The sequence below is a fragment of the Chlorocebus sabaeus genome, chromosome 19 (genome assembly GCF_047675955.1).
Source record: "Chlorocebus sabaeus isolate Y175 chromosome 19, mChlSab1.0.hap1, whole genome shotgun sequence".
Lineage (NCBI taxonomy): Eukaryota > Metazoa > Chordata > Mammalia > Primates > Cercopithecidae > Chlorocebus > Chlorocebus sabaeus.
In genome coordinates, this window is record NC_132922.1 from 25,295,789 (window position 1) to 25,310,976 (window position 15,188).

General features: G+C 43.4%; 1 protein-coding gene across 1 annotated transcript in view; it reads right to left on the reverse strand.

The window, feature by feature from the left end:
• The window catches only part of GRK3 (G protein-coupled receptor kinase 3), a 164,642-nt gene extending 151,373 nt beyond the window's left edge, over nt 1-13,269 (reverse strand). Inside the window, exon 1 of the mRNA XM_007975215.3 lies at nt 13,052-13,269. Within this exon, the coding sequence (XP_007973406.3) occupies nt 13,052-13,164 (113 nt within the window). The 5' untranslated portion in view covers nt 13,165-13,269. The remainder of the gene's footprint in view (nt 1-13,051) is intronic.
• Between the last annotated feature and the right edge of the window lie 1,919 nt (nt 13,270-15,188).

A 15,188-nucleotide genomic window follows, 5' to 3' on the forward strand; every position in this document is an offset into this window, starting at 1 on the left:
ACTTTATATGAAGTAATTTCAAAATAAAAATATTAGTCTTAACAGTAAAGCTTCTGAATAAAATTAAAATTTCTTTGCAGCTCTATCCTTAAATGTAGAGGAGAATGTGCCCCTATCTTACTTCTTTCTAGCTATCTACCTCAGAGAAAGGCTCACACATAGACCCAAAGGCACCTGTGTAAGAACATTCACTGCAATTGCACTTGCGCTTCTTAGCACAGGGTTGAGTAGATCAGAGTTCTGACATCTCATGCAGCAATTCCAAACACTGACAAGGTCTATACACTGCTGACGAGGAAAAGCTCCACACGCACCACCAGGTGAAGAAGGCAAAGCCATAAATGGATTTACTAATGTGTTCCTGACAAATACAACTCTGCCCCAAGCTGAGCTCAACAACCTTTCTGGGTAGGGGTTAGATATGCAACCTGCTCCATTAATTTTCCATCACAATTTAGAATGAACTGCTAACGAGTGCCAAGTTTAACACTAAAAATCCTTTACGGGTCAGGCACAGTGGTTCATGCCTGTAATCCCAACACTTTGGGATACTGAGGCAGTTGAATCACTTGAGGCCAGGAGTTCGAGACCAGCCTGGGCAACATAGCAAAACCCTGTCTCTACAAAAAATACAAAAATATTAGCCAGGCATGGTGGAGCACTTCTGTAGTCCCAGCTACTCAGGAGGCTGAGGCAGGATAATTGGTTGAACGTGGGAGGCGGAGGTTGCAGTGAGCTGAGATCACACCACTGCACTCCAGCCTGGGCAACAGAATGAGATTGTCTCAAAAAAAAAAAAAAAAAAAAAAAAAAAAAAAAAAATCCTTTACGTATGTAGAATAACTGACAACTGTGTTCGAGTCAGGGATACTCATTCACCCACTGGCAGGGATGGAGATGAATTTTAATTAAGAATGCACCTAAAATCACAAAAAGATGTTTGGGGTAAGAAAATATTAAGAACCCATAACATGTAGCTTTTCTCAAGTTATAACACTGCCATCACTATTAATAACAATCTTATTACTTAACATGGAATGTATGATATCTCTTCTTCTAGAGAATTATTAAGGTATTTATTACTAAGTTAACGTGGCCAGTGAAATTATGCTACTGGAGCACTTTCTCAGACCTCTGTAGTTGATCGTCTTTACTGAATGAATACAATGCATTTTAAAATTCTGTTACTAATGTCTGAAATTGACAGAGCTCCTCTACTCAAATTCATGAGTCCCCCCTCCTCATAAAATAAGATTCACTGGGAAAAAGAGAGTCTGAAGGCTTTTCTGAAAATATGCTGAATTTGGAATCAGAAAACCTGGGTTTGAAGCTCAACTGTGCCATTTGTTATCAACGCGACCTTGAGCAATTAGCTTCTCCCTGAACCTGAATTTCCTTCTAAAATAAGATGACGAGTATTACGGAGCCATTTCCAAGAATCTCTAAATAAAGAAAAAAGCTTGCTCTCTGAGAATAAAAACTTTAAATCAATACATAACACAAAGGGCCGAGAAATGCCAAAGTTTTCTGGTGTGGGCAGCTTTGGCAGTGGTTTCATGAACTATATTCTCAAATCCAGCAGAGGCGTGCCCAGCAGCTACAACAGGAAACGTGAAAATACAGAAAGATGACTTGTCCCAAGGCCACCCATAGTCAGGGATTTCAAGTACTGGACATCCAGCGTAAGCCGCCCCTGTGGAGGGTGACCCGGTCCCAAGTAACCATCTGACTCATCCACCTGGGTCCGTGCTTCCTACACCACCTTCTGATGGTCATTTTGCTTCCCGCAAGGGCGACCCGCGAGAGAGAGCTCTAGCCACACAGACGCTGGGCACGGAGGCTCCTACAGGAGCCAGTGTTCAATGCAATGTAGCAAACTGGACATTCTAGCTATGGTGTAGCTTTTCAGGTAAATCTACTGCGTAAGTGAGTTCGCGCACTTTTGGGAGGGGGAGGCTCTCACTTAATAGGATTCTCAAAAGGGTCTTCAATCTTAAAATAAGAACCAGAGGCCTATAGGAAGAGAATAATTTAGTCAGGCGGACTTGGCTGATTATGTGAGTTTCACAATAAGAGACAGATGCTTAGTACAGTGATACAATAAAATCTAGTTTCTGAGTCTGGAAGGCTAAAAGCCACTCCCTGCACCACAGTCAAGATACTAGTATCTAAGGAGAAAACCAATTGTCCTCAAATACATAAAATATACCTCTCAATATCTCCACATGGATGAAGCTGGAGTAATTTTTTGTCCTTTTTAAAATTTCTACCTACTACCTGGGAGGCCGAGGCGGGCGGATCACGAGGTCAGGAGATCGAGACCATCCTGGCTAACACAGTGAAACCCCGTCTCTACTACAACTACAAAAAAAAAAAATTAGCTGGGCGTGGTGACGGGCGCCTGTAGTCCCAGCTACTTGGGAGGCTGAGGCAAGAGAATGGCGTGAACCCGGGAGGCAGAGATTGCAGTGAGCCGAGATCGCGCCACTGCACTCCAGCCTGGGCAACAGAGCGAGACTCCATCTCCCAAAAAAAACAACAACAAAAAAATTCTACCTACTACCAAGCATAATTGTAAAAAAGTAAAAAGTTAATATATATATAAAACTATAAAACACTATCTACAAATATTAGTGGGGTTTTCTTAAACTCTAAATAAATGACCATCTACTGTGGGATTTTCTTAAACTCTAAATGACCATCTACTGTAATAAACACGAAATAAATGACCATCTACTGTCACTGGGTTTAATCAGCTAACCTGTATAACTACAGATCTACATGAGAAGTCCAGCAAGTTGGCCTCTCACTAAGATCATTTCAATACTGACCCAAGTCAAACCCTAGTTCTAGAGCATAAGTTTCCTGAAAGTAAGGGAAAGAGGGTTGTAAAAGGCTAGCACCACTGAGCACTTCAAACGTGCCCTGCTTTTTCTATCTGCTCCACCATCACCTACGCCACCCCAGCTAGTCATAACCATAGGCCATAAAGCTTCACTTAGAACGATCATCTCACACGAAGGAGTTTCCACCCAAATAAGCTTTTCTTATAGAGGAGCCTGAATTTTTACAATAATTTGAAACATCAATCCAGCATCAAGCAGGTCACCTTACTTAAATGAGAACAGAAATGTGGAGAGTCAAGCTAGTCTTCCATGTGGAATTTAATAAGCCAGTCAACTAAATGATGAAACCCTAATAAATCCCTTTCCAAAAACACTCTCGGTTTTATTTTATTGGAGGGATGACGAGGAACAACAAAGTCACCAACATACGTGTCCTCTCATTCATTGCTTAGAAACTGCTATTGTGCAATGTTTTTCTTCTATACTATTGGGATGTTTTGCATAAAAAACAAGCTTTTCTCCATTGCCACTGGAAACAAAACACAAAGAAACAGGTCCAAAATGGAACAAAAAAGATAGGACAGAAATTTTGCACGCTATTCTAGACTTCCTGGTGGTGATGATATTTATTGCATGATTCTTTTCCCAGTTATGGTGTCATAATATAAAAAAAGACAAAGAAAATTCACTTGAAAAAGGTAGGATCAGGTTAAAGATGTATATTAAAGTCCCTTGATCTTACTTAGCCATGAGGATTCGTTCCATTTTAAATAGAAGATAGACCCCACCACCACCACCAAATACCTCATATTTTTTAAAAAGATGTTTCCAAAATACCATCGTGGTCTTAGACATTCACAAAGGAAAATGAAAGTCTGCAATATTTAACAGCTGTGTAAATGCCATTCCATGCAACTTTTAGTTTTTGGTTTTCTTTGTTTTTGTGTGTGTGTGTTTTGAGACGAGACCTCACTCTGTCAGGCTGGAGTGCAGTGACATGATTTCAGCTCACTGCAATCTGCGCCTGCTGGGCTTGAGCGATCCTCCCATCTCAGCTTCCTGAGTAGCTGGAGCTGGGACCACAGGCATGCACAACTACATCCGACTAATTTTCTGTATTTTTGGTAGAGACTGGGTTTTGCCATGTTGCCCAGGCTGGCCTTGAACTCCTGAGCTCAAACGATCCTCCCGCCTTGTCCTCCCAAAGTGCTAGGATTACAGGCGTGAGCCACCACACCTGGCTTCATTTTTAATTTAAACTTTTATCAAAGGCAATAAAGATACGAAAAATTTCGAAGAAATACACCTGAAAATATAACCAGACATATTAGTATCTAAACAAGATAATAAAGATCAATTGACTGACTTAATAATACAATGCATGAATACTAACAGCACATTATTCAAGAAAGTTTTATTGCTGACATTGAAGAAGTTTGCTGTCTTCCCTAGCCAATGGGATTTTATGGGCTTTTTTGTTGCTCTTGTTTTGGTTTGTTTGTTTGTTTGTCTGTGACGGAGTTTTGCTCTTGCCACCCGGGCTAGAGTGCAATAGCATGATCTTGGCTCACGGCAACCTCTGCCTCCTGGGTTCAAGCAATTCTTCTGCCTCAGCCTCCCGAGTAGCTAGGATTATGGGTGCCTGCCACCATGCCTGGCTAATTTTCGTATTTTTAGTAGAGACGGGGTTTCACCAAGTTGGCCAGGCTGATCTCGAACTCCTGACCTCAGGTGATCCACCTGCCTTGGCCTCCCAAAGTGCTGGGATTACAGTGATTTTATGTGTTTGACTATATGAAACACACCCACTAACACCCTATGACTTTTTTCTGCATATTTAAAGCTCCCTTTCTTCCTGAAATATTTTAGTCCATAATTATCTAAGAACACCAGTGCCTAGTACCTACTTAGCAGTCAGCAATGGCAGCTGTTGTCATAATACACATGTAACCCATACCTGGCTTCCAAACTCTGACTAATGAAAATATTCATCCCCTAAGCAAACTGGTATAATGAATTTTAAATCATTCAAGGAACCAAATCCTAAAATGGAACTTCAGAGGGACTCAACCACACACTTGAAATAGAATTTATTACTAGCTTTGTCATTACTAAATTAATTATGATAATTTTACAGATCTCTTTTTGGTCTTCATAAATTTTGATATTCTTACTCAGCTCAGTAATGTTCAGACTAATGAGCATAGATTACACACAGCAGTGTGCATTATGAGGAACAACTAAAGGAACTGGGGACAGCTTCCTATAAAAGGCATCTTGAGCTAGAGGAGCTGCCTTCAAATACTTGATGATCGGTCACATTTGAGAGGAACTAAACTTGTTTCTCACAACCACAAAGGGATAATAAGAGATCAGTGCACAGAAGGTATTACAAGAGAGCTTTCTGATACAACAGTTTCCACAGATGCTCATCAAAGATGCCTGTGGCTAGACATTAGAGAGGGAAGTCACCCATCAAAAAGCATAACTAGATTGGACATCCCCCAAGATCTTTTCAAACATGAGATACTACAATCCTATGTTATTAACATGCAATCTGTTAATGTCTAAGAAAGACTGGAATGAATCACCTTATACACAATACAATGAAGCCAGCTGTTTTTAGATCATGATTTTTGGTTCATTTTTCTGAAACAAAGACCTCTAAAGAATGAGTCAACTCTGCTAATTGCCTGGTTATACCTATTTAATTAGCACGCTTGCAACTCTTACACACTGATACCACCATCCCGGAGCCTACAGGATGGATAGATGGACAGATGAAAGAAAGAAAGGAAAAAAGAAAAGGAGGAAAGCAAGCAAGCAAACAAGCATGAGTGCAATGAGATACCATCTCACACCAGTTAGAATGGTGATCATTAAAAAGTCAGGAAACAACAGGTGCTGGAAAGGATGTGGAGAAGTAGGAACACTTTTACACTGTTGGTGGGACTGTAAACTAGTTCAACCATGTGGAAGACAGTGTGGCGATTCCTCAAGGATATAGAACTAGAAATACCATTTGACCCAGCCATCCCATTACTGGGTATATATCCAAAGGATTATAAATCATGCTACTATAAAGACACATGCACACGTATGTTTATTGCGGCACTATTTACAATAGTAAAGACTTGGAACCAACCCAAATGTCCATCAATGATAGACTGGATTAAGAAAATGTGGCACATATACACCATGGAATACTATGCAGCCATAAAAAAGGATGAGTTTATGTCCTTTGTAGGGACATGGATGAAGCTGGAAACCATCATTCTGAGCAAACTATCACAAGGACAGAAAACCAAACACCACATGTTCTCACTCATAGGTGAGAATTGAACAATGAGATCACTTGGACACAGGGTGGGGAACATCACACACTGGGGCCTGTTGTGGGGTGGGGGGAGAGGGGAGGGATAACATTAGGAGATATACTTAATGTAAATGACGAGTTAATGGGTGCAGCACACCAACATGGCACATGTATACATATGTAACAAACCTGCACGTTGTGCACATGTACCCTAGAACTTAAAGTATAATTTAAAAAAAAAAAGTGTGAGTGAGGTATCATGCGTAGAAGGTTCTAGACACACAGTACCACAATAAGCAGCTAGAGGAGGAAAACTAAGAAATCTGGGCAATTAACCTACTTACGAGTTTAAGGCTCCACAATTGCTCTTTGTTCCAACCAACCATCCCGCTTTTTAGAAGTCCTGCCTCCCAAACCCACTCCTTCCTCTCCCAGAGCACATGGCACCAGGGTCTCCTTGCAAGACTGCCTTAATATTCACTATTACGTTGTACTTTTTTAAAGGTGTACTTGTATCTTACACTATACATAATCTCAACAATAACCCTATAGTATAAATGTTTTTAATCATTTCTTTTAATATTCCTTCCCATCTTTTTTCTTGAGTTATCCATGTCTGAAATTCAATATGGGTAATTTTTAATGTTTCCTATTATTTACAAATGTATTGCACAACAGAAAATGCTCACAAGGCAGATTTTTATTGGGACACTTTACAATCGGAAAGAAATAGATATTGTATTTTACAGATGGAGAAACTAAAAACAGCAAATTTAAGTGACTTGCAGAGGTCCCACAGCAAGTTGCCAGTGGAATCAGATCCTTACGTCTGGCTCCTGATCTAGAACCTTCTCTTACACGACAGTTTGGCAGGTAGTAGGGATGGCACAGGAAAATGAGGGGCCCAGCAATGACAGTGGCCTTCTGGTGCACTAAGGATGGAGGTCTGGGCTGGCTATTTTCCTATCAGCATCTTTTCCCGCTCCTGAGACTGTAAGAGAAGGAAATGGCGGCAAACGACAGTACCGGTCCAAGGCTGGATCAAGCTGACTTTTACCAACTACCAATCACAAAATAGTTTACAAAATATTTTGCAAAAATATTTTCACTGCATTTGCAAAGGGCTCGTTATATAGTGTCCTACATAGAAAGTATTCAAATACACGTATGCTCCAGTGGAAGCAGAGAGGACCCAAAAGATGGCTTCCAAAATTAGAAGAAACATTTACAGGCAATGAAGAGCCACATTATTACTTATTCTGCATTTTAGACCCACAGAGCAATCAAAAAGGGCCCAGGGGTTGTAACTTCTAATCAATGATAAAAATAGGAAGGGAAGAATAAAAAAGTAAGAAATCAGAGAAGTAGAGGGGGGCCGGGATATCCAGTCCCATTCGCATGCAAATTACTTACCATACAAATGATTCTGCAATAATAGAGTAAAACTTGCCAAATTAATCATTTCCATGTCCCCACTGCCAATGTCCAGAGAATAAGAAGAGACAATGATAGCCATGCAGACAGCCTACATTGTCACCTACAGTGGTCCGCAGATATGTGACTGTATTAACAAAGGAAGATTATTTGAATGAGAAAGTGATTTTTATTGCAAATGAAGCCAAATATACTGTTTTTCCCTTTTACTCTTTTCCCAGAAATGAAAAAATTCAGGGCAGGGGACAGCTCAGGCTACTCCTTTTTTAAATAAAAAGGAGAGGGGGCAGCTCAGGTGGCCCCTTTTCTAAATAAAAAGACAGTAGAAATCCTGTTTTGAGGCTGGGGGGTGAGATGGCGTATTACACAATTTCTCACGAACACCAGCAAGATTGCCTGGCTTGTGTTAAACAGAATAGGCATTTAACCCTCAAGCTCATGGGAAATAAGGAACGAGCTGCTTATTCACTTAATCATAATTACCGTTTGTGCAGGTCCCAGAGGAATAGGTGTTCGCTATCAGTCTCTGAGGACTAGCAGCCGATCGGGAGAGTACGAAAAAGGATTTTTCCCCCAAATAAAAAGTCTCGCAGTTTCATCCATTCCTTGCAAAATAAGACGTGAGGGAGTTTGGTATTCATTTTTGGTGAGGCAGCCCAGCAAGACCCTGCCTAGGCTGGGAAAGACCCTGAGCTGGGCAAAACCTAGGCGTCATTCCTGCCTCCGCCACTGTCAGGTGTCACCTGGGCTGAGCTCCTTACCTTCCCTGAGTGTCTGCTCCTTCTGTTAAATGGAGCTAATGCAACTCACCTGGTGGAACTATTGTGGGGACAAATGAACTAATTATGCCAACTGCCTGACAGAGGATGAGCTCTCAATTAAAGGTAGTTATTACATTATTACATCATGGAGGTTAAACTTCTTTCGCTTGCCAGGGCTCCAGGGACCCTAGGGAGGCCAGGTGTCCTGCTAGCTATTTAATACTATTTTGCATTTCACTACTCTGCTGGCCAGCCACTGACTGACTGAAAAAGACCTGCACTTCCCTTCCTCTAGCCTTGACACCTTCGTGTTTGGCAAAGTCCAACTCAGTGTACTGGGGAAACACTTTAAGAGGCTGTCTCTAAGAACACATTGTGTGTAAAAGCTGGAACTGCTTGTACCTCAGAGAGATCTATGAGGCTCTCGATTCGAAGCATTTCACGATGCTTGGCTTTGGCAGATTCTAGGTCCAAAACAGATTTCACCGGAACATTCATTTCTAAGAATTGACAACTGCACGCACTCCTTGCATCTTCAAGTCACTGGCACAAGTTAACTTGGACCAAGAATGAAGTAATAACTGAAAGGTCAGAACCAATTATGTTTTGAATTTGTACCTTAATGAAAAAGAAGCAAGAACACTACTGCTGTCTTACTCATAGAACTACTCCTATCAATAATAAGAAATACTTTCTTTCTAAAGGCTATTTGTGCTTCGAACGTGGACTTTTCAGTTAAAAATCAGGCTATGAGTACAGGAGAATGAAGACACAGAAAACTCTACAGCATAAACAGAGAGGAATATTTCAAGTTATCCACCAACCACTTACTGATTGGAGTTAGAAAATTACTGAATAAATTCCGTGTCCACTAAAGAAGAAAACTGGGCCACTAGCAGTAGCTACACAAACAGAAAGATGCAAACTACCATATCACTATGTAGACTATGTTTAGATAGTTCTTCAAAGGTAATCACTAACAAATTATTGTAAAACACTTACCAAACATCATGTGTTCTATGCATTATCCTATATTCTATATTCATTCTTTGTTATTCTATATTCTATGCATATAGAATAATAAGAGTCATCCATACACTATTTGTTTGTGGTTAAATAAAATCTTCAAGCAAATACACTTTAAAGCAAACATGCTTCTTGGCTCGACTCTGTGCATTTCACGCTAGTCTATAAGCTCCATGAAGGAAGGGGCTGTGGCTGGGTTTGTCATACCTGGCTCATAGAAATGGCTCTACAACTATGCACTGAGTTCATGTCATAAACAGTATCATAAATGTCCTTTAAGGACTGTCAGTCCTCCTAGAAAATTACAAAGAATCTTTAAAATGTCGTTTCAGCCCTTCCTATCATATTGTATGAATACTTTGAAAGGACAAGCTTTGCAATAGGTGATCCAACATTTGCAATGTCCAGTAAACAGAAATGAGACTCCAGGGGAAAGATGAAGTTCACGTTACTCAACCTCTTTCAACTATGTATGATTTCAAGTCATCTGAATTTCATTCTGTTTTTAAAAAAAGAGTAACAGAGTAACACAGCCTACAGTAAAAGTCATCTGAATCACTCCAGGGTTTAAGATGTTGACTTTTCGTGGGCCTTTGCTTATGAATTAGACCTTACTTAAGTAAAAGTATTTCTTTTCCAACGTGACGTAAAACAACTGGCCTGCACATCTAAATGCTCCTGTTTTAACTGGGCCTGCACAGGGAGTCTGTGGGTCACAGTCTACTACTCCCAATAGGGCCCATTATCAGCTACATTAGCCCAACAACATTTCAGTAAACTAAAGCAGCTATACCATTTGGACAAATAGTCAGCTTTTCCAGGATTTGCACTCATTGGTTAATTGAATAATGTGTCAACATAACAAAATGTTTGCCTCTTGCCATCTCAGAGAAGCAAAATCTCCCCTGGGCAGAATGTTCCATTTTCTGAGACTCTCCTGTAATAGCAGGAAGCTGCAAACCCAGTGTTTCATTTAAATTAGCTAGATATTTCGTTCTGATGCTCTTCTGTTTAAAACTGTGGAAAAGGCAAAGTAACTAAAATAAGGAAGCACAAAGAATAGTGACTCCAAATAATTTGCTGGAAATAAAAAAATCACTAGTGATAGACCAAAGGCAAATTAAAATGTATGCTTCTCTTTCAGATACTAAAAATACAAATCTGAACATCTCTTTCAAGAATACCAAAAACTGGTGGTCACATGGCTTGCTCTATAATGAAGCTGAAATAGAAACTCTTATCAGAAAACAGTTGACCCTATCCCTTTTAACAAAAGTGTGAAGTCATACCAGCCATTTAAGTCATTAGGCTGGGGCATTTTAACACGCAGTTAACTTTCTTGCGGGATCCAGAAATTCTCCAACCCCCAACCTCCGAATCAAATAGGTAGGCTACTAACTGCCATCCCGTGGTAGACAGAATTTTGCAAGATGTTTTACCTGATAATCTCAATGTGACAGAATCCTAACACAGCCCAAGGAGTGACTGTTACTATGTAAATAGCTACATTACAAAACTAAAGCCAAAGCCACTAAGATAAGTAGAAAACAAATTAGAATCTCAGGGGGAGGTTCCAATGGCCCAATTCGAGAGTCTATTTTAAAAAGAGCAACAGAATAACAATTACTGAAGGGCTGTTTCCTAAAATTACTCTCTGGTTGGTATTTCTCAATTTTAAAATGTCATGAGAAATATGCTGGCTGTCACTCTGCCTTAAAAGAAAGCATTACCAAAGAATACCACTGAAAAACAAAGGCATTCATACAAGGAAGTGAACACCCTAAGCGCATAAGTAAGTTCTTAAGAGGGACACTAAAAAAGCAGAAGTCACATTAAGTTCCAAATACCAAGAAAAAAAGAAAAGAAAACTGAACAGAAGTTCCTAACTTTAGTAATATTATATTCTACCCCCCAAAAAACATAACTGCCCATGAGTTGAGATTTATCAATTGTATATATAGAAACCTCACATATTTAGGACTCCCTGCCTTTGGGTAGTGGAAGGACACTAGGAAAGGCGAGAGAAAAAGGAATTAAGCCTTTTTCTACCACATTTATAGAAATGGACAGTTTTTTCGGTGAAATTTAGGTTTGATATAGGAGTTCTTGTTCTCTAAGTAAGTTTCCCACTTGCCGGAAATTTTAAGCAGCACTGATTTTTTCAATTAGCTTCAGATCTGCTACACTCTGGAATAGGGGTGTTAAACTCACGACATCGCAGACAGGTTTGCACTTTTCCCTGATTTTCACTACTTGGCATTGCCTATCAAAGAGTAGCACACCCTGCAAAGCCAACAAGAGGCCTGGGCTAAGGAGGAAAAGGAGGCCAAAAATATCCAGCAAGCAAGCCTTCATTTGCACAATTTAGCTTTTCACAACAAATAACAAGGGGACTGGTATTCTCTGTATCATAGGGCTCATAGATGGACTTGTTAAAAAATCATATGATGATCACTTAGCATTAGGTAACATTTAAGCAGTCTCGGGCGCCTAACGCTTGAAGGACTGATGATTTCAAATGGACAGTAACTTTGGTTTAGATTCCAATATTTTACAGAACTGCTTGGTTTCAAATTCACCATAAAGAAAATGCCTCTTTTGAGCATCAATTCCAAGAGCTATTTAGCATCAAGGAACCGCATTAGCTGTACAACTCATGATGGTGTTAATTAGGAAAAAGGAGCTAAAGGAAAAAAAAATCCATCGCTGAAGCCTTGATACACTATTTAAAACTCACCATTAACCTGACGAACTATTTTTTCTGGGGAAGTGCTAATGATATGAACCAGCAAAAAAATTTTACTAGTTCCTTAATAATAAATCATTTGAGAGAAAATTGCAACTTGGTATGGACCTCACCGAGCCCCTCGCCAATTCAATCGGGCCCTCCTTTGATAATTTAACAACAAATTCCTGTCCGGAATCACCCATTCAAGTGCCTTTTTAAGTGACTCCCGTTTCAATTTTTTAATGAAGTGCCACCAGTAGATCTACAAGTTGAGGAAAGCAGCTCAGGTGACACACTTCGCACCAAAAAGAATATTGAGTGGGTCAAAATCCTGCCTAGGCACAAAATAGAAGAGAAGCCTAAGAAGGCGACTAGACTTAGTGACTACAAGAAGAGCAAGCACTGAAAACAGCAGTTTACCTCGGACAACAAGCAACAAGCAACAAGCCTGCAGTCCCCAGGTAAGCGGCCCAGAGGGAGCTGAGAGATGAAGTTGGAAAGGGGGACCGCAGAGCCCGGGAAGAAGGGACCAGGATGGAGCGCAAAGGAGTAACAGGAAAGGAGCCAACGGGGACCACACAAATGCAACAGGAAGAACCACGGGGATGGGACAGGGCAGGACAGGGCTGGGCGGGAGGGGGCGAGAGGGATGGAGCTGGTCCGGCAAAGTCATAACCAGCCCCTCGCTGGGGCGCTCGCTGCGCGCAGGGCGCCGCGCCGGGCACTTCGGAGCGCTCTCTCCCGGAGTGCCCCCCACCGGCCCTCCGATGCCCCATTTCAGAGACTGGAACAACGAGGCCGGCCCCGCATCGCCCGCTCCGCTGTGTCACCCGCCCCGGGGCAGCGGAGGCTCAGTGTCCGACCCTCCAGGAAGCAGGGAGTCGCTGGCGGCCGCAGGGGGCAGCGGCTTGGGGCCGGCGCCGGCTGGGGCAACTGGTACCTGGGCTCCGGCAGGACGATCCTCTTGCTTGCGCGGGCGGCCGGGGTAGCCTTGCTCTTCTCCATGGCCATCAGGTAACTGACATCGGCCAGCACGGCCTCCAGGTCCGCCATGTTGGCGAGCTTTGGCGGCGGCGGCGGCGGTTACTCGGGACCTGGACGGGACGCGCGCCCGCCGCCGCCGCCCGCCGCGCCCCGACCTGGGGGGGCCGCCCCGGGGCAGCCCCCCCTCCGCGCGCCCCCGCCCCGCGCGCGCGCCGCGCGCCCCACCAGCGCCCTGCGCGCGCCGCAGGCTGTAGCCCGCCGGGGTCGCCGCGCGCCTCCCCGCTCCGCCCCCTCGCGCGCCGCCCGCTGGCCCGCGCACGCGCGTCGCCCCCTGCTCCTTCCGCGAGGGTCTGCGGGGAGCGTGCGCCCGACGGTCGGCGCCCCTGGGTGCACAGTCCCAGCGGCCGGGCTCTGCCGGCGCCTCCTGACCAAGTCTCTACGGTCGCCCTCCCCTCGGAGTGGCCACGAGGGACTCCTCCTCCTCTTCCTCCTCCCTTCCCTCCCCCTCGGCCTCCGCCTCCTCCTCCTGCTTGTTCGCTGCCCCGACCTCCCGCCCCCAGCTCCATGCGCTCTCTTGCCAGCCCCGCTCATCCAGAGAAGCCCTGGGCCCGATGTCCACTACCCAAGGGGCACCGGGGAGGCCTCTGCTCCCTGGACACAGTAGTTCTCAAACTGGACAGTGTCAATCAGCATCCTCCGGGAGGTCAGGGGTGGCCCTGGAAATACACGTGTCCCACCTGTCCCCGCAGGTGATGAAACTCCTGCTGTGGTCCGAGCTACCCCTGAACAGCGCTCAGCGGGCCGGGCCCCCAACCTGGCTCCTGACCCTGAAAATCCCCCCAACCCCGCCGTGAGAATTCAGCGAAGAGTAAAAGCTGGAAAAAGTTGCGTGTCTCAGGCTAAGCAGAACGAAGTGGGTGACGGCTCCCCCTCTTAAACAGAGATGCCCTTAGGGAGCCCCCTGATGGAAGAGCTCTCGGCTTAAGAAGGTCACCACTCCCTTGCACTCAGGTGAGAGGTTTGAGTTTGGGTGTTGAAATGAAGGAGAAATAGAAGGAGAGAGATTATTGCTGTCGTTAGGGTTTTACGGTCAATACTAGGGACAATTAGGAAGCATCTACTGCGAGCACACTCGCACGAGGGTGATTTAGGGAAGTGGAGAGGCGAGAGAGCGCCCAAACACCCAAGCTGGGGGGGAATTTCCAGCTTCCCGATCTTCGGTCTCGGTGTCTTTCGTCATCACTCCACCCCCTGCCTGGGGTTTTCAGTTGCTTCTTATTTTTCTACAGTGTGCACACAAGTCTACACTCAGGATCCATATGACACTCAGGCTGGCGTGGTGTTAAGGGACACGCAGGCAGTCTTAGGAAGATCTCAGCTGGAAATGAATGTTTTAAAATCCCTTTCATTCACCTGAATTGGTCACGTATTTCCATGAGCCTAGACGTTGCTAGAATTTGAGTAAATGTTCTATCCAGAACTTACAGGGTTAACGGGACCCACCAGGCACAGTTAAGGTCAAATTTCGGGTATTTCATGTAATGTCATTGCAGAAGCAGCCTGATTCCGTCATCAAGTAGCCTGATACCCTCTTTTGTTTTCTCTCCCAGCCCGCCACCCCCCACGATCTGATTCCCTGCTAAGCCTGCCATCACCATTGACCAGTTTTACCATATGCTTCTCAAGATCCAAGGCACAATAGGCATAAAGTTGTCCTGAAAAGCACAAGAGGAGTGTCAGAAGTAGGAATGGCCATGGAAGGAGCTTGGTCTGGCAGCAGAAAGTTGAAATGACAGGCAAGCATGAAATATATTAATGAGACAAAGCTATGCATGAGCCAAACATCAAACTTTAATCTTCTACCCACCTTTTTTTTTTTTTTTTTTTTGGCTTAAAAACAGGAAGACAGAATGTCTTGTCGAGGGTCACCCCAGGAGGAGGAGTAAATTCCCCAAAAAGCAGAACATATTTTTATGATTGAATTAATACAGTTTCTCTCAATGTGTCTGTTTATCATTTGAGCATCCACATGATCAGACCTGACATCTGCCTGCATTTTCTTGGTCGTCTTTGACTTCAGTTAAGAACCTTTT